Source organism: Schistocerca americana, chromosome 1 (assembly GCF_021461395.2).
Source record: "Schistocerca americana isolate TAMUIC-IGC-003095 chromosome 1, iqSchAmer2.1, whole genome shotgun sequence".
NCBI classification, from domain to species: Eukaryota; Metazoa; Arthropoda; class Insecta; order Orthoptera; family Acrididae; genus Schistocerca; species Schistocerca americana.
The window spans coordinates 914,073,608-914,096,497 of NC_060119.1; the positions used below are offsets into that span (position 1 = coordinate 914,073,608).

General features: G+C 41.3%; 1 protein-coding gene across 3 annotated transcripts in view; it reads right to left on the reverse strand.

Moving 5' to 3' along the window:
- Positions 1 to 22,890, reverse strand: part of LOC124615258 (serine protease svh-1-like) — a 451,576-nt gene that overhangs the window by 130,819 nt on the left and 297,867 nt on the right. For all 3 annotated transcript variants that reach the window (XM_047143026.1, XM_047143011.1, XM_047143016.1), the window contains 2 exons: positions 16,251 to 16,489; positions 6,623 to 6,775 (listed from right to left, as the gene is read on the reverse strand). In XM_047143026.1, coding sequence (XP_046998982.1) covers positions 6,623 to 6,775; positions 16,251 to 16,489 — 392 coding nt within the window. The remainder of the gene's footprint in view (positions 1 to 6,622; positions 6,776 to 16,250; positions 16,490 to 22,890) is intronic.

A 22,890-nucleotide genomic window follows, 5' to 3' on the forward strand; every position in this document is an offset into this window, starting at 1 on the left:
ATCTTCTTTGTTGGTAATGCGATCTGTGATGTTTTCACAATGATTATTGCTTCAATTTCAGATAATGGAGATTCAGTTAACCTTCACAAAATAGAATATGCACAATTCTATATAAGATAGGACGTAACTACATCAATAACAAAAGAATAAAGAGAAATGGCATAAAGTTAAACAGAATTTTTGAAATTTCTGAAATATTCATTGATCTGTATGGTGCTAAATGCTGACCTTCAACAAAAGAAGTGAAACAATAACTTATTATCATGGAAATGAAGATGCTCGGATAGACATCTGGATTGACACTGCACAATCATGTCACACTTGATTAAGTTTGAAAATTATGTGGAGTAGCATCAATAGCAGACAAGATGAGAGAAAGTCATCTAAAAGGGTATAGCCATGTTCTTAGAGCAGATGCAACAACAGCTGCAGAGACTGATTTTAGTTTGAGAGTAAATGGTAAATGACCAGTAGGATGACATAGGCAGTGATAGTATGACACCCTGCTTAAAGATCTCAAGATCTAAGGCCTGCTCCCTGATCAGGTACAAGATCAGATAAACTGGTGTCAGAGATTCACAACTGTGGACCCCACCAGCTTGAGGGCAAATGTAGAAGAAGAAGAAGAAGAAGAAGAAGAAGAAGAAGGGGAAGAAGAAGATTCACTGATCTGTTCCAGAAAGGATAAATTAAACAATAATTTATACATTTCATCAGCTCTTCTTCAAACTGTAAATGCTCATAGACAATAAAATCAGTTTTTAACATCCGTATGATAGGCCAAGCAAATGACTAATTAAATGGACCATTGGCCTCCTGTAATATTACATAGTTGTCTTGGACAACCAATTACTGTGAATTTATTATGGTATTTCTGTTTCCTACAGTGCTTTCCACTGCTATTTGTCAAGTGTTTCAACTATTACCCCAAAACAAAAGAAGGTGCTGGAAGTCATATGAAAGTTTAACAGTTCATGGTTGAAGAACACTAACATGAATTCCGTACAAGAGGCTGGCATGGTGGAAGACCAGTCTGAGTTTTGGAGAAGTGTACAGACATGCAAAGCAATACTGAACTGTGACTCATCTTAAAGGATGAGTTTGAGAAATAATAATAATAATAATAATAATAATAATAATAAGCGTATGACATTGGTGGCCACCACTCCACATTTTCTTTAACACCACTACGGGGACTTGCGAGTAAATGAGGATGAAATGATGATGAAAGACACACAACACCAAGTCATCTCGAGGCAGAGAAAATCCCTGACCCTGCCGGGAATCAAACCCAGCACCCCGTGCGTTACTGCAAGACCACAAGCCATGGACAGTTTGAGAAATGCCAGACCCACATTTATAGCATTTTCAAATTTTGAACAAGCTTATGATATTGTTGACTGACTACACTCTTTGAGATTCTGAAGTTATAGTGCTTAAAATACAGGGAGTGAAAAGCAATATAAAACTTGTACAGAAACCCAACAGTAGTTGAAGGACCTGAAACAGGGGCAATAGCTGACAAGGGAATGAGACAGGGTTGTATCACATCCTACATGTTATTCAATCCGTACTTGTAGTAACGGAAACGAAGAGAAATTTGGAAAAGGAATTAAAGTCCAGGGAGAAGAAATAAAGTTGGCCTCTTTTATTGAAATTCTTTCAAAAATGCTAAAGAACTTGAAACATCCATGAACAGAATGAATGGATAGTGTCCAGTGTCTTGAAAAGGCATTATAATATGAAAATAAAAAAGTTAAATAAGGCTACAAGGCTAATGAAGTACAGTAAAATTAATAACACCACACTAAGAGAATAAGATTAAGAAATGAGACAGTAAAAGTAGTAGATGATTTCTACTATTTGAATAGCAAAATAACTGATAATGGCTTAAGTAAAGAGCATCCACAACACAGATTGTCAATAGTAAAATGTGTTTCTGAGGAAGATAAATACCTTAAAAATTAACATAATTGTAAATTTAAGTGCCATGACAACCTTTTCAGAAAGCATCTCACTGAAGGGAAGCCTTACTTGAAGCAAAATGTGGACAATGAACGATGCAGACACAAGGGACATAGAAGCTTCTGAAATGTGTTACAGATGAATGCTGTAGATTATATGGATAGATAGAGTAGCTAATAAAGAGATACTACATCAAATTATGGAGAAAATAGCTTTATGGCACAGCATGACTATATGAATGAACACAATAATAGGACATATCCTGAGGCATCAAGGAGTAATTTGGTAATAGAGTGAAGTATGGGGTTGAAATCTGCAAAGGAAGACCAAGTCTTGACTACTGCAGGCAAGTTCAAGTGGATGTAGGTTGTATTAGTTATGCAGAGGTGAACAGACTTGCACAGGATAGTGTGGTATAGAGAGCTGCATCAAATCAGCCTTCAAACTGAAGACAGTAGCATTAACAACAACTAAATTTAGTGACCATGTATGTCTAAAGAGAGATAGGAAAACTGCAGTAGTTGAAGTTCAAGGGCAATGTGCATGTTAAAATCTGAAGAACAGTATGTTCTTGCTGAGCAGCCTGGGCTGGAATGACCAAATATCAGAGAGGCAATTGAAATCACAGAAGACAAGACAATATGAGTCATGAAGATAATGTGGCACTTCACTACTGTAAATGACAAATGTTGAAGACCCCAAAATATTGCCATGGATATGTTTTAACAATGCCATGTATCACACCCATGGGTACAAAGGACCCGTTCTGATGCATCTGCATCTACATCTACATCTACATCTACATCTACATCTACATCTACATGATTACTCTGCAATTCACATTTAAGTGCTTGGCAGAGGATTCATCGAATCACAGTCATACTATCTCTCTACCATTCCACTCCTGAACAGTGCGCAGGAAAAACGAACACCTAAACCTTTCTGTTCAAGCTCTGATTTCTCTTATTTTATTTTGATCATAATTCTTACCTATGTAGGTTGGGCTCAACAAAATATTTTCGCATTCGGAAGAGAAAGTTGGTGACTGAAATTTCGTAAATAGATCTCGCCGCAACGAAAAACGTCTTTGCTTTAATGACTTCCATCCCAACTCGCGTATCATATCTGCCACACTCTCTCCCCTATTATGTGATAATACAAAATGAGCTGCCCTTTTTTGCACCCTTTCGATGTCCTCCGTCAATCCCACCTGGTAAGGATCCCACACCGCGCAGCAATATTCTAACAGAGGACGAACGAGTGTAGTGTAAGCTGTCTCTTTAGTGGACTTGTTGCATCTTCTAAGTGTCCTGCCAATGAAACGCAACCTTTGGCTTGCCTTCCCCACAATATTATCTATGTGGTCTTTCCAACTGAAGTTGTTCATAATTTTAACACCCAGGTACTTAGTTGAATTGACAGCCTTGAGAATTGTACTATTTATCAAGTAATCGAATTCCAACGGATTTCTTTTGGAACTCATGTGGATCACCTCACACTTTTCGTTATTTAGCATCAACTGCCACCTGCCACACCATACAGCAATCTTTTCTAAATCGATTTGCAACTGATACTGGTCTTCAGATGACCTTACTAGACGGTAAATTACAGCATCATCTGCGAAAACCTAAGAGAACTGCTCAGATTGTCACCCAGGTCATTTATATAGATCAGGAACAGCAGAGGTCGCAGCATTCTTCCCTGGGAAACACCAGATATCACTTCAGTTTTACTCGATGATTTGCCGTCTATTACTACGAACTGCGACCTTCCTGACAGGAAATCATGAATCCAGTCGCACAACTGAGATGATTCCCCATAGGCCCGCAGCTTGATTAGAAGTCACTTGTGAGGAACGGTGTCAAAAGCTTTACGGAAATCTAGAAATATGGAATCAACTTGAGATCCCCTGTCGATAGCGGCCATTACTTTGTGCAAATAAAGAGCTAACTGCGTTGCACAAGAACGATGTTTTCTGAAACCATGCTGATTACGTATCAATAGGTCATTCCCTTCGAGGTGATTCATAATGTTTGAATACAGTATATGCTCCAAAATCCTACTGCAAACCGACATCAATGATATATGTCTGTAGTTTGATGGATTACTCCTACTACCCTTCTTAAACACTGGTGCGACCTGCGTAATTTTCCAATCTGTAGGTACAGATCTATCGGTGAGCAAGTGGTTGTATATGATTGCTAAGTAGGGAGCTATTGTATCAGCGTAATCTGAAAGTAACCTAATCGGTATACAATCTGGACCTGAAGACTTGCCCACATCAAGCGATTTGAGTTGCTACGCAACCCCTAAGGCATCTACTTCTAAGAAACTCATGCTAGCAGCTGTTCATCTTTCAAATTCTGGAATATTCCATTCATCTTCCCTGGTGAAGGAATTTCGGAAAACTGCATTCAATAACTCCGCTTTAGTGGCACAGTCGTCGGTAACAGTACCATCGGTACTGTGCAGCGAAGGTATTGACTGCGTCTTGCCGCTTGTGTACTTTACATACGACCAGAATTTCTTTGGATTTTCTACCAAATTTCAAGACAATGTTTCATTGTGGAACCTATTAAAGGCATCTCGCATTGAAGTCCGTGCCAAATTTCGCGCGTCTGTAAATTTTAGCCAATCTTCGGGATTTCGCGTTCTTCTGAACTTCGCATGCTTTTTCTGTTGCCTCTGCAACAGCGTTCAGACCTGTTTTGTGTACCATGGGGGATCAGTTCCATCTCTTACCAATTTATGAGGTATGAATCTCTCAATTGCTGTTGCTACTATATCTTTGAATGTGAGCCACATCTCGTCTACATTTGCATAGTCAGTTCGGAAGGAATGGAGATTGTCTCTTAGGAAGGCTTCTAGTGACACTTTATCTGCTTTTTTAAATAAAATAATTTTGCGTTTGTTTCTGGTGGATTTGGGAGAAACGGTATTGAGCCTAGCTATAATGACCTTGTGATCACTAATCCCTGTATCAGTCATGATGCTCTCTATCAGCTCTGGATTGTTTGTGGCTAAGAGGTCAAGTGTGTTTTCGCAACCATTTACAATTTGCGTGGGTTTGTGAACTAACTGCTCAAAATAATTTTCGGAGAAAGCATTTAGGACAATCACGGAAGATGTTTTCTGCCTACCACCGGTTTTGAACAAGTATTTTTACCAACATATCGAGGGAAGGTTGAAATCCCCACCAACTATAATCATATGAGTGGGGTATTTATTTGTTACGAGACTCAAATTTTCTCTGAACTGTTCAGCAACTGTTAAGTATAACCTCCACCCATACCAATTTGCACAGAGTATCTGCTTCAACTTCACTACAAGATAAACCACTACTGACAGACACAAACACTCCACCACCAATTCTGCCTAATGTATCTTTCCTGAACACTGTCTGAGACTTCGTAAAAATTTCTGCAGAACTTATTTCAGGCTTTAGCCAACTTTCTGTACCTATAACGATTTCAGCTTCTGTGCTTTCTATTAGCGCTTGAAGCTCAGGGACTTTCCCAGCACAACTACAACAATTTACAACTACAATTCCGACTGTTCCTTGATCCAAGCATGTCCTGTATTTGCAATGCACCCTTTGAGATTGCAGCCCACCCCGTACTTTCCCAAGGCCTTCTAACCTAAAAACCGCCCAGTCCACGCCACACAGCCTCCGCTACCCATATAGCCACCAGCTGAGTGTAGTGAAATCCTGACCTATTCAGCGGAACCCGAAACCCCTCCACCCTATGGCGCAAGTCAAGGAATCTGCAGCCAACACGGTTGCAAAACTGTCTGAGCCTCTGATTCAGACCCTCCACCCGGCTCTGCACCAAAGGTCCGCAGTCAGTTCTGTCAACCATGCTGCAGATGGTGAGCTCTGCCTTCATCTCGTAAGCAAGACCGGCAGCCTTCACCAAATCAGATAGCCGCTGGAATCCAGAGAGAATTTCCTCAGATCCAAAGCGACACACGTCATTAGTGCCGACATGTGCCACCACCTGCAGCTGGTTGCACCCTGCGCTCTTCATGGCATCCGGGAGGACCCTTTCCACATCAGGAATGACTCCATCCAGAATGCACAAGGAGTGCGAGGTTAAAGAGGACATGAAGTGACAACCAAATTGTGTATTGAGGAACAAATAAGTTTTCTGGAATGTTGTTATGTTCAGTTTTTTTGTTTCAGTCAAGTGACCATTAAGAGTTGAAGACAAAGTCATTGGATGTACAAGGTGGTCAGTGAGGCATTGATGGCAGCACATCTAAACAACATTCACATTGAATATCACAACATGGTATATCCTCAGATAACTGAAATGGTACAGTCCTTTCCTGTAAATCTAGCTCAATAACCCATTTGAGTAGATAGCGTTTAACTTACATGAAATTCCCATTGCTTTAATAAGTTGCACTCTTTGCTGTAAATTTCAACTAACATGTCAGTTTAAATTCACAAACAGATGTAGTATTAACACAGTTTCACAGTAATCATCATAAGTTAGATTCTTTTTGTTATTATCTTTTAATGGTGCCTTAGTGCACCAGTATTCACTGATGTCTAAGATGTAGTCAAACACCACTTACAGTAATTATAGTTATTATAACTGTTTCAAGAAAAAAACACAATTATACACTCAGTTTCAAACTATTTGAGACTTACATCACAATATAATGACGATTCATCAGTACCATCATTGCAGTCCTCAACCTGGTCACACAGTAATTTTATGTTAATACATTCCTTACTCTCCAAACATTGCCACATATTTTCAGAGCACATTAGACCAGGTACACGACACACAACTCCTGCTTCCTGGAACCACAAAATTAAATGATTAGCATATGTAAAATATGCTAATGGAGGTAGAATTATTTAAACATATTAAATTGTTTAATTACATCATAGAAACTGAAGTTTGTTCTTGGTTGAATTTTATAAGAATTAAACAAAGGAAGAACCAGGATGGAATGGTACAATATTATGAAAAGGAAAGTTGCTGTTCACCATATAGCAGAGATGCTGAGTCGCAGATAGGCACAACAAAAAGACTGTCACAAACAAAGCTTTTGGCAAGTAAGGCATTTGTCAACAACAGATGACACACACACACACACACACACACACACACACACACACACATAGGCAAACACAACTCACATGACTCCTGTCTCAGGCAAGTGAAACCACACTCCAAGCATTGTGGGAGTGGTGACAGGGTGGGGGTAAGGAGGAGGCTGGGGCTGGGAGGGGGAGGGAGAGTATAGTAGGGGTGGCAGATAGTGAAGTGCTGCAGGCTAGATGGAGGGCAGGGGAGAGTTGGGGAGGGGCGGTGGGAATAGCAGAAAAAGAGAGACATAAAAAGACTGTGTGTGTTGGTGGAATGATGGCTGTGTAGTGCTGGAATGGGAACAGGGAAGGGGATGGATGGGTGAGGACAGTGACTAACAAAGGTTAAGGCCAGGAGGATTATGGGAACTCAGGATATATTGCAGGGAAAGTTCCCACCTGTGCAATTCAGAGAAGCTGTTGTTGGTGTGAAGGATCCATATGGCACAGGCTATGAAGCATGGATGTCATGTTTGGCAGCATGCTCAGAAACAGGATGGTCCCCTTGTTTCTTGGCCACAGTTTGTTGGTGGCCATTCATGTGCACAGACAGCTTGTTGGTTGTCATGCACACATAGAATGCAGCACAGTGGTTGCAGCTTAGTTTGTAAATCACATGACTGGTTTCACAGGTAGACCTGCCTTTGATGGGGCAGGTGATGTTTGTGACTGGACTGAAGCAGGTGGTGGTGAGAGGATGTATGGGATAGATCTTGCATCTAGGTCTATCACAAGGGTATGAGCCATGAGGTAAGGATGGATATTGTGTAGATTTGGAGGACAGCGGAATATCACTGTTGGAGGGGTGGGAAGGGTAGTGGGCAGCAAATTTCTCATTTCAGGGCATGATGAGAGGTATTCGAAGCCCTGGAGGAGAATGTAATTGAGTTGCTCCAGTTGTGGATGGTACTGAGTTATGAGGAGAATGCTCTTCTGCGGCCGGACAATGGGACTCTGGGATGTGGTGAGGGACTGGAAAGATAAGGGATGGGAGATTTGTTTTTGTGCAAGGTTCAGAGGATAATTCTGGTCTGTGAAGGCTTCACTTAATATACTGAGAGTCACACTTGCACAGGTGGGAATTTTTCCTGCAATACATCCTACGTTTCCACAACCCTCCTGGCTTCAACTTTCATTAGTCACTGTCCTCGTCCATCCAAACCCCTTCCCTGTTCCCATTACAGCACTACACAGCCGCCATTCCACCATCACACACAGGCCCCTATCATTCTATCCCTCCCTCTCCCACCCCTGCCTCCTCCTTCCCCCCCCCCCCCCCCCCCCTCCCTGCCGCGCAGTTGTCACTCCCATCATCCACCAGTGCTGCTGCTCGCAGTGTGGTTTCAGTTGCCTGAGACTGCAGTCACGTGAGTGAGTTGCGTTTGTGTGTGTGTGTGTGTGTGTGTGTGTGTGTGTGTGTGTGTGTGTGTGTGTGTTTGTCATCTATTGTTGATGAAGGCCTTACTGGCTGAAAGCTTTATTTGTGACAGTCTTTTTGTTGTGCCTATCTGCGTCTCAGCATCTCCGCTATATGATTTATAACAATTAAGGTTATTATTACATTTAATATAATAACAAGAAATCCTGGGCAGAATACAAACAGTGAAATGGATAAAGAAAGGCATTCACTACGTAGTGGAGAGCAATTGATAAGCTCATAGTGGAAGTTGTACACTGCATCCCAGCTTTCAGATACATCTTCTCCTCAGAGTGTTTGCAGCCTCCCCCCCCCCTCCACACACACACACACACACAGAGAGAGAGAGAGAGAGAGAGAGAGAGAGAGAGAGAGAAAGAGAGAGAGAGAGAGAGAAATCTTAGATTCTTAGATGAAGAATGTATGTTCAAAAGCTGAGCTTGATTGTTCATATTTTTTATGCATTTTATCAGTTGGTTTAGAGCTGGTTTAGATTTTCACTATATAGTGACTGGCTGTCTCTACCCATGCCTTCATTTGTTAAGCTGACACTATTTTTGGTTGTTATATGACGAAATGTTAAAAGTATATATCCATAATAGATGTTCAAAAAGTCAACCTAAATTAAAAATAAACTAATGGGTTGGAAAGTTGTTTATTTGTGCGATGTGGGAACAATGACTTTTTACAACAGTGGAAATACTTAACTTGATGGAACATCACAAATTGATTGTTTAAATGTGCCTTTTAAGAGCAGGCTTTTAAATGTAGAGGCCACCAGCATTACTAATCTTAAAAAGTGCTTAGATATGGCATGAATGCAACTGAATTACTGTGGAAACAGATGTAGGTATGGAATAGAAAGTAAATCTGGAACACTGTTGATTATTATTTTTCTGCATTTAATAAAGTGGTAATGAATGGCTTTAAGTGAATAAAGTGATTCTTTCATACAAAAGGGGCACCACGCATAACACACAAATTTGTAGACCCATCAATATAACATCAGTACTATGAAAGATTGTAGAGACAGCCATAAAACACAGGCTGTTACATTTGTAAATAGGAAACAATGCCCAACATTTTTTCTTCAACATAGGTCAAGACAGGAACTGAAAATTTTGTGAGGCACGTAATGACAGGAGGAAATGACAAAAAAGAAATTTGCTAGATTCGTCCTAGATCTCTCCAAAACTATTGATTGTGTATGTCATGATACTATTTGCATAATCTTCATCAATAGTCCCTGAGATGAAAGTAGATGACTATAGAATTGTTTGTGGGGAACAGTGTGTGGAAATGTATATAAAATGGAAAAGAAAATTATATAATATATCTACTCCTAATTTCAACCAGTTAAACATGGTTTGTCTTAAGCGTCAGTACTGGGTCCATTGTTTTTCCACTTGCTGTGAACAAAGAAAATGCAAACCATTATGTTAATAAGTAGTACAAAAATAAGGTACATACAGGTTACAGGTGCATGCTAGTAGATGTGCCCAAACTGAAGACATCAGTCTTAAACCGGGGAACAAAAATCTATATGACACAAGCAGTTACAAATTCTTTGGTGTGGTTGTTGACATTAAGCTATAAAAGATAGCTATAAGGTGTATTGCAAAATGACAGTCAAGGGAATCCTACAGAGAAAAACTCAAAATCTTCAAAATGAAGATGAGTGTTTAACATCCTGTCAACTGTGCAGTCATTAGAGGCAGAATACAAACTTGGCATACAGAAGATAGGGGTAGGAGAGCAGTCATACCCCTTTCAAATGAACCATCCTGGCATTTGCCTGGAGTGATTTACGAAAATCATGGAAAATCTAAATCTGGATGGCTGGATGGAATTAGAAGCACCATCTTCCCAAATGCAAGTCCAGTGTTCTAACCACTGTACTACCTCACTCAGTCAAAATCTTGACATTTCCATCACTTTATATGCGAAGCAAATTTGAATTTGAAAGAACACAATGATGTATCGATGAACAAAGATTTGTATGCCTATTACACTACAAGCAGTAATAATCATCAACTGACAAGTAAACAACTGAAACTAATGAATAAGGACCTTGTAGAAGGAGGATGCATTTTTGCTCCTATATGACATAAAGAATATAAAAGTTGTATCACCAACTAAACACAAACTAAATGTTGCCTGATTGCGGCTTATTACTACAGTATATCAGAATACTTGCACAAATAACAATACAACTAAATACAAGCTGTATTTTACTTATGGGTATAATTGTGTCTACAGTGAAAATGTAGTGATAAAAGTGAAAATTTATCTCTCACAGTTATGTTGTCTGGTCTAGTTTGTGTTTTTTGTGATTTAAAAAGTCATTGTTAGTATGCAGATATAAAAGAGAAACTGGTACCATTCATTGTGTGAAAGTAATTACAAGAACATTTCAGTACAAGGGTAAAGTTTTCATTAAGATGAACTGAGAGTCAACCCCGGATCGTCCGCATGGCAGCCATCTACACTGACCACTCAGCTATGGAGGCAGACATGGTATATTACACTCTATATGTATATGCACTTTTATTTGTGTATATATTTTGTGTTTTTGTTTCATAAGTAGTAAGTATCTCTGTGTGTATGTATGTACACTGGTGTCCAAAACTTAAAGACGAAAATAACTTTTGCACAGCATGTATCTGCTGAATAACATAACATGATGAAACTTGGACCATAGATAGAATGAACTGCTGCAGTATAGTACAAAAGACAGCTGAAACATGCACTGAGACAAACAGAAATGACACTGTTCATTATGGTCCCCTGAACATCACAGTAGTTAGGACAGGGGTCTTAACAGGGTGTGGAATCACCACAGACAGTAATGCATTCCCATGCTGGCCAGGTTGGTGAGGAGTTCTTGTAGTAGGGCATTCCATTCTTCCACCAGTGTACATGACAACTGCTGGATGGCTGTTGATGCTTGTGGACAGACTGCAATATGTTGCCCCAATGTATCCCACATGTGCTCGGTGAGATTTAACTCAGGGTAACAGGCAATCCAGTCATTCATCGAATATCCTCTCATTCTGAGACTCCTCCACCTGTGCTATTCCATGTGGTCACACAGTGTCATCCATCCTCCACCTGTGCTGTTCCATGTGGTCACACAGTGTCGTCCATAAAAATGAAGTCAGGGCCAAATGCACTGCTGAAAACACACATACGGGGACAGTGTACAAGGTCACAAAAACATTAACCAGTGAGTGTAATGCATTCAAAGTTTTGGAGATCAGTACACACATGCAACATTCTGCCTTCCCACATGATAACATCTGGACAACCAATATCATCATGTTCAACAAAGCTGCATGTATCCTCATAAGGCAAGAGATGGGAAAATGTAATAAACCCAGTAACATTGCTGAACATGGTTGTTTTGGTTATCCAGGTGTTATGGTGTGAGGAGGCATAATGTTTCATGGGCATACTGATCTCCGAATCCTTAAATGTGGCACACTCACCTGTCAACATTATTGTGACACTGTACTTCCTCACATGTGTCTTTTCAGGGTTTCATTTGGCCCCGACTTCATTTTTATGAATGGAAATGCACAATTGCATGGAACAGTGCACGTGGAGGATCTCTTGGAATGAGAGGATATTCAGCATATGGATTGGCTTGCCCATTCCCCAAACTTAAATACCACTCAGCTTGTGTGGGGCTGTGACAAGACGTACTGAAGCATGTCCACATGCGCCAATGATCATTCAGCAGTTGTCAACCACACTGGGGCAGGAATGGAGTGCCTTACCAGAAGAACCCTTTACCAACCTTGTGGTCAGCATGGGACCACAACACATAGCATGCATTTGCATCCATGGTGACCACATACCCTATTAAAAACCATCTCTCACCTTTTGTAATGTCCATAGATCCATCATGAATCACAGTGACTTCAGTATGATTATTGTCTTTGAATAAAAATGTCATTTCTTCATGTCTGTTTCGTATTTCTTTCAGTTAGCTCTTCTGATACATTATAGCAGTTTTTTCTACACTGAAGTGCCAAATAAACTGGTATAGGCATGTGTATTCAAATACAGAGATATGTAAACAGGCAGAATACAGTGCTGCAGTCAGCAACATCTATATAAGACAACAAGTGTCTGGCACAGTTAGGTCATTTACTGCTGCTGTAGCAGGTTATCAAGATTTAAGTGAGTTTGAATGTGGTGTTATCATCGGCACATGAGTGATGGGACACAGCATCTCAGAGATAGCAATGAAGTGGGGATTTCCCCATACCATAATTTAACAAGTGCACCATGAATATCAGGACTCCAGTTAACATCAAATCTCCGACATTGCTGCAGCCGGGCAAAAATCCTGCAAGAACAGGACCAATGACAACTGAAGAGAATTGTTCAATGTGACGGAAGTGCAACACTTCAACAAATTGCTACAGATTTCAAAGTTGGGCCACCAACAAGTATCAATGTGTGAACTATTCAACAATTATCGATATGGGTCTTTCAGAATCAAAGGTATGGGTCTTTCAGAATCAAAGGTGCATGTATGTAACCTTGATGACTGCATGACACAAAGCTTTAAGCTTTGCCTTGGTCCGTCACCACTGCCGTCAGACTGTTGATGATTAGAAACATGTTGTCTGGTCAGACAAGTCTCGTTTAAAATTGTGTTGAGCAGATGGATGTGTACAGGTATGGAGAAAACCTCATGAATCTGTGGACCTTGCATGTCAGCAGGGGACTGTCCAAGCTCATTGAGGATCTATAATGGTGTGTGGCGTGTGCAGTTGGAGTACCCCTGATTTATCTAGATATGACTCTGACAGGTGACATGAACATAAGCATCCTGTTTGATCACCTGCATCCATTCGTGTCCATTGTGGATTCCGATGGATGTGGGCAATTCCAGCAGGACAGTGCAACACCCCACAAGCCCAGAATTGCTACAGAGTGGCTCCAGGAACACTCTTCTGAGTTTAAACACTTCTGATGGCCTCCAAACTCACCAGACATGAGCATTATTGAGCATATCCGAGATGCCTTGCAATGTGCTGTTCAGAAGATATCTCCATGTTGTGTCAATTCCCTCCGGCACTACTTCAGACATTAGTTGAGTCCATGCATGTCATGTTGTGGCACTTCTGCATGTTAGTGGGGGCCCTACATGATATTAGACAGGTGTACGACTTACTTTGACTCTTCATTGTATGTATGGTCCAGGTTTCATTCTATCTTATTTGGCAGTGACACATCATGTGAAGGTTACTTTTGGCCTTAAGTTTTGCGCACCATATCCATGTTAAATTGACATGCCTGATATCACAATGTAAGGACAAATAAATTAAACTAAATAATGGAAGGATTAAGCACAGTACAGAGAGATGTTGGGTGATCGAGAGGCACATACAGAAGACTTTTACCATTGCTAAACTTTAGAGGAGTGTCATTCTTCAGAACTAACTAGTACTATAAATGTACACACACTCATAGTCTTACACACACATACACCTCTGTGGTTACATTTCCCCAGTTGATAACATTGTACCAGCACTGTAGCTTGGCAGTCTGAGAGGGTGTTTCAATAAGAGTGCTTGAGAGGAGAAATAAGGTGAGAAGAAGAAGGAAGGATTGAAGGAAGGTTGGCTGATGGCTGGAGAGAGAAGGAGCATGAGTACAGGATGGGAATGTAAGGTATGTGAGCCCACTCTTGTGCAAGGGGAGCTACATGTATGGTGATAATGTGGACTGGAAGGATATGACATAATGGTGGGAAGTAGGCTGTAGAGATGAAGGTGTGAGTGTAGAATGAATGGCATGGGTGGCACTGAGACAGGGTCTTAAATCTCAGATGTGGTGAACCAGCACATTTTTTAAACTTCCTGGCAGATTAAAACTGTATGCCGGACTGAGACTCAAACTCGGGACCTTTGTCTTTCACGGGCAAGTTCTCTACCAACTGAGCTACTCAAGCATGACTCATGCCCCATCCTCGCAGCTTTAATTCTGCCAGTACCTTGTCTCCTACCTTCCAAACCTCACAGAAGCCCCTAGGCTGTGGCTAAGCCATGTCTCTGCTATATCCTTTCTTCCAGGAGTGCTAGTTCTGCAAGGTTCACAGGAGAGCTTCTGTGACGTCTGGAAGGTAGGAGACAAGGTACTGGCAGAATTAAAGCTGTGATGACAGGGTGTGAGGCGTTATTGGATAGTTCAGTTGGTAGAGCACTTGCCTGTGAAAGGCAAAGCTCCCATGTTCGAGTCTCAGTCCAGCACATTGTTTCAATCTTCCAGGAAGTTTCATATCTGTGCACAAACCGCTGCAGAGTGAAAATCTCATTCCAGCACATTTTTGCTTATCTCACGGAGCCTCACATCCAGCGTAAAAGGCACCAATCACGTCTCACGAAGTGTAAAATCTATTCCCACCCTACCCAATTTGAATCCTTCATTGTCACCATCAATGTGACTTTTTTCTACCTGAATACCCATGTAGCCACCCACATCTTGAGCATACCTCTACTGATCCTCACCTGAAAGTACCCAAAAACACATCATTCATTGACACATTAATAAACTTCATTCTTACTTATTCCTGCTCCCGTTTTCATCTACAATTAGATGAGGGAAATGGCCATGGGAACTTGGATGGTCCAGCTGTATGCCAAACTTTTAATATGGCTCTTGGCTACAGCTTAACTCCTTTACCCAACTGAAATTCGCCTGGTCATCTTCTTAATCTCCACTTTTATTAACTCTGCCATCCAAACTTTGTTACCTGTGAATCAAACATAATATATCTCCAGCTCAGCAGGTACCATTCCTTTCGCATTAAACACTCCCTTCCATACATCCTTCTTATCCCTTCTACATTTGCAACCATTCGAACTGTAAAATCCAATCCACCTCTAACACCTACTTCAACCTCACCACTAGCAAATCAAATGACATTTAAGGCAGGGCAACATGTGAAAATAATCACACCCACTGCATGGGATGACTATTACCAAACTGGCAGACTGCTTGCTTGAATGTGTGCAGAAAAAATGTCCACTTTTGTGATGTCTTGAACACAATGTCTGAGCATTCTGTACATTACCTGAGAGACACAAGTGCTTGCTATACTGTTCAAGCCTATTGGTCCAGCAATCCAGTAATAGTTGCCCTGAGGGCTGGAGATGGAAAGTAGCTCTCCAATGTACCCTCTCACATTACCAACCACCTGCCCTTAATCCCCTCTATATTAAACTGCCCTTGTCGCTATTTTGCTTATGGTGTATGTTAGAATTTTTTGTTTTATTATTTAATTTAATTAAGTATTCTTGCCCCTCCCTTTTTTGTATGAGGAATACCCCTCTTCATGTCATTTTTGCCTACTTCCCCTTTTCTTCTATCTTTTTATTCTTCCTCCGTGGAGAAAGAAAATATCGCTCTGAAGGCTAAAAGTGTCAGGCTACATTTTAGGTGCTTCTTTCAGAAGTATTTGGTGGTTACATCTCAAGGTAATAGAAATTATCTCATGCTTTGCAGTTAATATTTAGTCAGCAATAAACACACAATTAACACAAATTTCATTCCTCTCTTTTTGAATGTGTAACCTCCTTTACATATCTTAATCCCTATTCTAGTAAATACCAAGATAAAATTGGTTTGATGGACCTGCACTCAAAAAATTTCTGTGATGTATTTATATGTCAGTTTTCCTGTGCATTACCCAGTAGTATATGAGTAAGTGAAAGAAGATCATCTACTTACTTGTACACAGAAACTTACCTCTTCAGGTCCACAGTCATGTACACCCCATCCATTGAAATAACATTCAGTGAGAGAAGATTCATTGCCAATACACTGCAGTTCATCCATGAGAAAAGTACCATTCATATTGCTTTTACCATAAAATGAGTGTAGGCGGACATCAATAGCTCCAAGACTGAAACCCAGTTCCTTACAAATCACAGTAGCTTCTTCGATGCCAAACTGATCATCACATATCACACCCCATTTACCAAATACTGCAAACAAACATGGTTACAAGTTAATCCAAGAAGCAGAGAGTCCTCCAGTTTACCACTAGAAATAGAAGACTTTAACAAATTTAAGATTGCAGCAGCATTCAAATTGAGTGCAGCAACAGAACTATGCTTATTTCTATTTTAGCACATATTTAATTTTAAAAAACAAAGAAACTGTTTTCGAGAAGAACATTCAAACTGTAAATGTGCATCATTTTTATTTCTAGTCATCATTTTTATTTGTGAGTGGATCTATTATGGGATATTAAAACAACAGAAAATAAAATCTTTTTATATTGTAATCATGTGGCCTGACACACAAACAATGCTCTGCTTCAAGATTACATTTGTTTTACATTTTTTATGTGCAACTTCTCCACATGTCACATTTTCTAGCTCTTGCAATTTGATGCTCTGCTCTGCCACCTAATTTTATTACTTTGTGGCTCACCTTTATTATTTGACCCATTGATGATTACAGGTAATATGTTTTGAAACATAATTTTCATTTTCTTTCCTGAGATGCTCCAGAAACTGTGTTTGTTTGGTAATGTTCCCTGAAACCTCTGTGTAAAGAATCCATGTATTTAGTTTGGTGAAGTCCAGTGTACTGTAAAGCTGAAAGAGCTGTTCATCAATGCTGCTTCCACTGAACATTTTCTAGTCTTCTGGAAGAAAAAAATGGTTCAAATGGCTCTGAGCACTATGGGACTCAACTTCTGAGGTCATCAGTCCCCTAGAACTTAGAACTACTTAAACCTAACTAACCTAAGGACACCACACACATCCATGCCCGAGGCAGGATTCGAACCTGCGACCATAGCGGTGGCGCGGTTCCAGACTGTAGCGCCTAGAACTGCTCGGCCACTCCGGCCGGCAGTCTTCTGGAAGACATATAGTGTATTCCCAATTACTATAACTAAATGGAGCATACTTAGAATGAGAACAATTTTATTTTATTTTGTTTTTGCTTTGATAAAGTGACAAAGTTGTGTCTCCATGCTTTATCACTGTACTTTACTATGGAAAACAATGGAAAATCCATGATGGAATGTAGTAGTAATATGAAAAGGAAAGTTGCTACTCACCATATAGCAGATATGCAAAGTCGCAGATAGGCACTACAAAAAGACTTTCACACATAAGCTTTCAGTCAACAAGGTCTTTGTCATAAATGGTGTGGCACTGGGTGGGGAGAAGGGGGAGGCTGGGGTGGGGAGGGGGAGGGATAGTAGAGTAGGGGTGGGGAGCACGTGAAGTGCTGCAGGGGGCATGCATGGACAAGGTGGAGAGAGGATAGGGCAGCTATGTACAGTTGGGAGGTTAGGCAGAGAGCAGGAGAGAAGAGGGGGGGGATAGTGGAAAAAAGAAATAGAAAGACTGGGTGCATTGGTGGAATGACAGCTACGTACTGCTGCAATGGGAACAGGGAAGGGGCTGGATGGGTGAGGACAACAACTAATGAAAGTTGAAGACAGGAGGGTTACGGAAATGTAGGACATATTGCAGGGAGAGTTCCCACCTGTGCAATTCAGAAAAGCTGGTGTTGGTAGGAAGGACACATATGGTACAGGCTGTGAAGCAGTCATTGAAATGAAAGATATCATGTTGGGCAGTGCGCTCAGCGACAGGGTGCTCCACTTGTTTCTTGGTGACAGAGTGTCAGTGGCTATTCATGCGGACAGACAGCTTGTTTGTTGTTATGCCCACGTAGAATGCACCACAGTGGTTGCAGCTTAGCTTGTAGATCACATGAATGGTTTCACAGGTAGCTCTGCCTTTGATGGGATAGTGGTGTTTGTAACCAGACTGGAGTAGTGGTGGTAGGGGGATGTATGGGACAGGTCTTGCATCTAGGTCTACTACAGGGGTATGAGCCATGAGGTAAGGAGTTGAGAGCAGAGGTTTTGTAGGGATGGACAAGTATATTGTGTAGGTTTGGTGTATGGTGGAATGCCACTGTGGGAGGGGTGGGAAGGATACTGGACAGGGCATTTCTCATTTCAGGGCAAGATGAGAGGTAGTCAAAATCCTGGTGGAGAATGTAATTCAGCTGCTCCAGTCGTGGGTGATACTGAGGTACGAAGGTAATGCCTCTCCGTGGCCAGATGTTGAGACTTTGGGAGGTGATGTGAGACTGGAAAGATAAGGCACAGGAGATCTAATTTTGTACAAGGTTGGGAGGATAATTACGGTCTGTGAAGGCTTCAGTGAGACCCTCGACATATTTCGAGAGGGACCACTCGTCACTGCAGATGCGATGACCATGCATGGCTAGGTTGTATGGAAGGGACTTCTTGGTATGGAATGGGCGGCAGTTGTCGAAGTGGAGGTGGTTAGTAGGTTTGATATGGACAGAACTATTGATGTAGCCATCCTTGAGGTGGATGTCTACATCTAAGAAGGTGACTTATTGGGTTGAGTAGGACCAGGTGAGGCAAATGGGGAAGAAGCTATTGAGGTTCTGGAATAAATTGGATAGCATGTCCTCGCCCTTGATCCAGATCGCAAATATGTCAACAATGAATCTGACATAGGTGAGTGGTTTAGGATTCTATGTGTTTAGGAAGGATTCCTCTAGATTGCCCATGAATAGCTTAGCATAGGATAGTGTCACATGGGTGCTCTTAGACATACCCCAGGTTGGTTTTTAAGTAATGCCTTCAAAGGAGAACTAATTGCGGGTGAGGATGTAGTTGGTCATGGCAACTAGGAGGGAGGTTGTTGGTTTGGAATCCATTGGGCATTGGGAAAGGTAGTTTTCGGTAATGGTAAAGGGAGGTGCCATTAATAGTGATGAGCAGGGCATGGAGTGGTAAAGTCACAGGAACCATGGAGAGTCGATGGGGAAATGGGTGGTATAGTGCATGATACCTTTGTGAGTTTATTTGAAAACAGTTTCCCTAAGAAAACAATGAAATATAATTGCAAGAAACCATGTAAAAAGCCGTGGCTTACTACAGGGAAAAAATATCTTGTAAACAGAAAAGGGAAATGTATCTTATAGCTAAGAGGAGTAATGATCCCGAAACAATGAAACATTATAAAAACTACTGCACTGTATTAAGAAAAGTTATTAAAAAGTCCAGAAGTATGTGCATTATGTCTGAGAGTAGCAAATCTGGTAATAAAATTAAAACAATTTGGAATGTTGTGAAAAGGGAAACAGGGCAACTGAGAGCACAGGAAGACTGTATTTCTATCAAACACAATGAAATGTTCGTTAACAAGAAGTCAGAAGTAGACAACATTTTTAATAACCATTTTTTAAGTGTTGTAAAGAAAATAGGTTCCAGCTATTCATTAGAAAATGCAAGGCAGTATATGGAAGAGGCAGTACCTATGCAATTTGATAAAATTGAAATTCAACCCACCTCTCCTACTGAAATTAGGAAAATAATAAATTCACTCAAAAGTAAAAGCTCACATGGGATTGATAGCATTTCCAACAGAGCACTAACAGCTTGTTCTCAACAAATAAGTAGGATTCTCAGCCACATATATTATAGCTCACTGAAACAGGGAATTTTTCCAGATAGACTGAAATATGCTAGTGTTAAACCATTGCATAAAAAGGGGATAGATCTGATGCTAACAACTACTGCCCAATCTTACTTCTGACAGCTTTATCCAAAATTCTTGAAAAAGTAATGTATTCAAGAGTAGCATCACATATTTGTAAAAATGAATTACTAACAAAATGTCAGTTTGGTTTTCAGAAAGGCTGTTCAACAAAAAATGCTATGTATGCTTTCACTGATCAAATATTAAATGCAATGCATAACTGAATATCACCCATCAGGATATTTTGTGATCTGTCAAAGGCTTTTGATTGTGTGAATCATGAAATGCTTCTAGATAAGCTTCAGTATCGTGGTATGAGTGGAAAAGTGCACAAGTGGTTTAATTCATACTTAACTGGAAGAACGCAGAAGGTTGAAATAAACACTACAGATAGTCTACAAAAACCAGCAGAGTCCTCAAACTGGGGAGGTATCAAGAATTGTGTCCCACAGGGGTCAGTCTAGGGTCCCTTATTGTTCTTAATATATATTAATGACCTGCCACTCTATATTCATGAAGATGCAAAGTTAGTTCTTTTCGCTGGTGATACAAGTATAGTAATTACACCCAAGAAGCAAGAATCAACTGAGGGAATTGCAAATGTCTTTCAGAAAATTATTAAATGGTTCTCTGCAAATGGACTCTCATTAAATTTTGAGAAAACACAGTTCATACAATTCTGTACAGTAAATGTCATAACACCATTGATAAATATAGACTATGAATGGAAGTTGGTTGCTAAGGTAGAATACTCAAAATTTCTGGGTCTGTGCATTGATGACAAATTGAACAGGAAGAAACACATCGATGATCTGCTACTTATACTAAAAGGGTGATTGCAAATTTTAGTGATAATATATCAGTAAATTAGCCTACTATGCCTATTTTCATCCACTGCTTCCATATGCCATCATATTTTGGGGCAATTCATCATTAACAGAGAAAGTATTCGTTGCACAAAAGTGTGTAATCAGAATAATAACTGGAGCCCACCCAAGATCATCTTGCAGACATTTATTTAAGGAACTCAAGATATTCACAGTACCTTCACAATACATATACACTCCTGGAAATGGAAAAAAGAACACATTGACGCCGATGTGTCAGACCCACCATACTTGCTCCAGACACTGCGAGAGGGCTGTACAAGCAATGATCACACGCACGGCACAGCGGACACACCAGGAACCGCGGTGTTGGCCGTCGAATGGCGCTAGCTGCGCAGCATTTGTGCACCGCCGCCGTCAGTGTCAGCCAGTTTGCCGTGGCATACGGAGCTCCATTGCAGTCTTTAACACTGGTAGCATGCCGCGACAGCGTGGATGTGAACCGTATGTGCAGTTGACGGACTTTGAGCGAGGGCGTATAGTGGGCATGCGGGAGGCTGGGTGGACGTACCGCCGAATTGCTCAACACGTGGGGCGTGAGGTCTCCACAGTTCATCGATGTTGTCGCCAGTGGTCGGCGGAAGGTGCACGTGCCCGTCGACCTGGGACCGGACCGCAGCGATGCACGGATGCACGCCAAGACCGTAGGATCCTACGCAGTGCCGTAGGGGACCGCACCGCCACTTCCCAGCAAATTAGGGACACTGTAGCTCCTGGGGTATCGGCGAGGACCATTCGCAACCGTCTCCATGAAGCTGGGCTATGGTCCCGCACACCGTTAGGCCGTCTTCCACTCACGCCCCAACATCGTGCAGCCCGCCTCCAGTGGTGCCGCGACAGGCGTGAATGGAGGGACGAATGGAGACGTGTCGTCTTCAGCGATGAGAGTCGCTTCTGCCATGGTGCCAATGATGGTCGTATGCATGTTTGGCGCCTTGCAGGTGAGCGCCAAAATCAGGACTGCATACGACCGAGGCACACAGGGCCAACACCCGGCATCATGGTGTGGGGAGCGATCTCCTACACTGGCCGTACACCACTGGTGATCATCGAGGGGACACTGAATAGTGCACGGTACATCCAAACCGTCATCGAACCCATCGTTCTACCATTCCTAGACCGGCAAGGGAACTTGCTGTTCCAACAGGACAATGCACGTCCGCATGTATCCCGTGCCACCCAACGTGCTCTAGAAGGTGTAAGTCAACTACCCTGGCCAGGAAGATCTCCGGATCTGTCCCCCATTGAGCATGTATGGGACTGGATGAAGCATCGTCTCACGCGGTCTGCACGTCCAGCACGAACGCTGGTCCAACTGAGGCGCCAGGTGGAAATGGCATGGCAAGCCGTTCCACAGGACTACATCCAGCATCTCTACGATCATCTCCATGGGAGAATAGCAGCCTGCATTGCTGCGAAAGGTGGATATACACTGTAGTAGTGCCGACATTGTGCATGCTCTGTTGCCTGTGTCTATGTGCCTGTGGTTCTGTCAGTGTGATCATGTGATGTATCTGACCCCAGGAATGTGTCAATAAAGTTTCCCCTTCCTGGGACAATGAATTCACGGTGTTCTTATTTCAATTTCCAGGAGTGTATTAACTTATGAAATTTGTTATTAATAACCCATCCCAATTCAAAAATAACAACGAAGTGCATAGCTACAACACCAGAAGAAAGGATGATATTCACTATTCTGGATTAAATCTCACTTTGGCACAGAAAGTGGTGAATTATACTGCCACAAAAATCTTTGGTCATTTGCCAAAGAGTAATAAACGTCTGACAGATAGCCAACCAACATTTAAAAGCTCCTTCTACTCAATAGATGAATACTTAGATATGAAGTACTGAAAAAAAATAAATAAATAAATAAAAAAATATTAAAAAATTAATTAATTATTTTGTGTAAATAAAACTTATGTTAAAGTGACACGTTCCACGTCATTA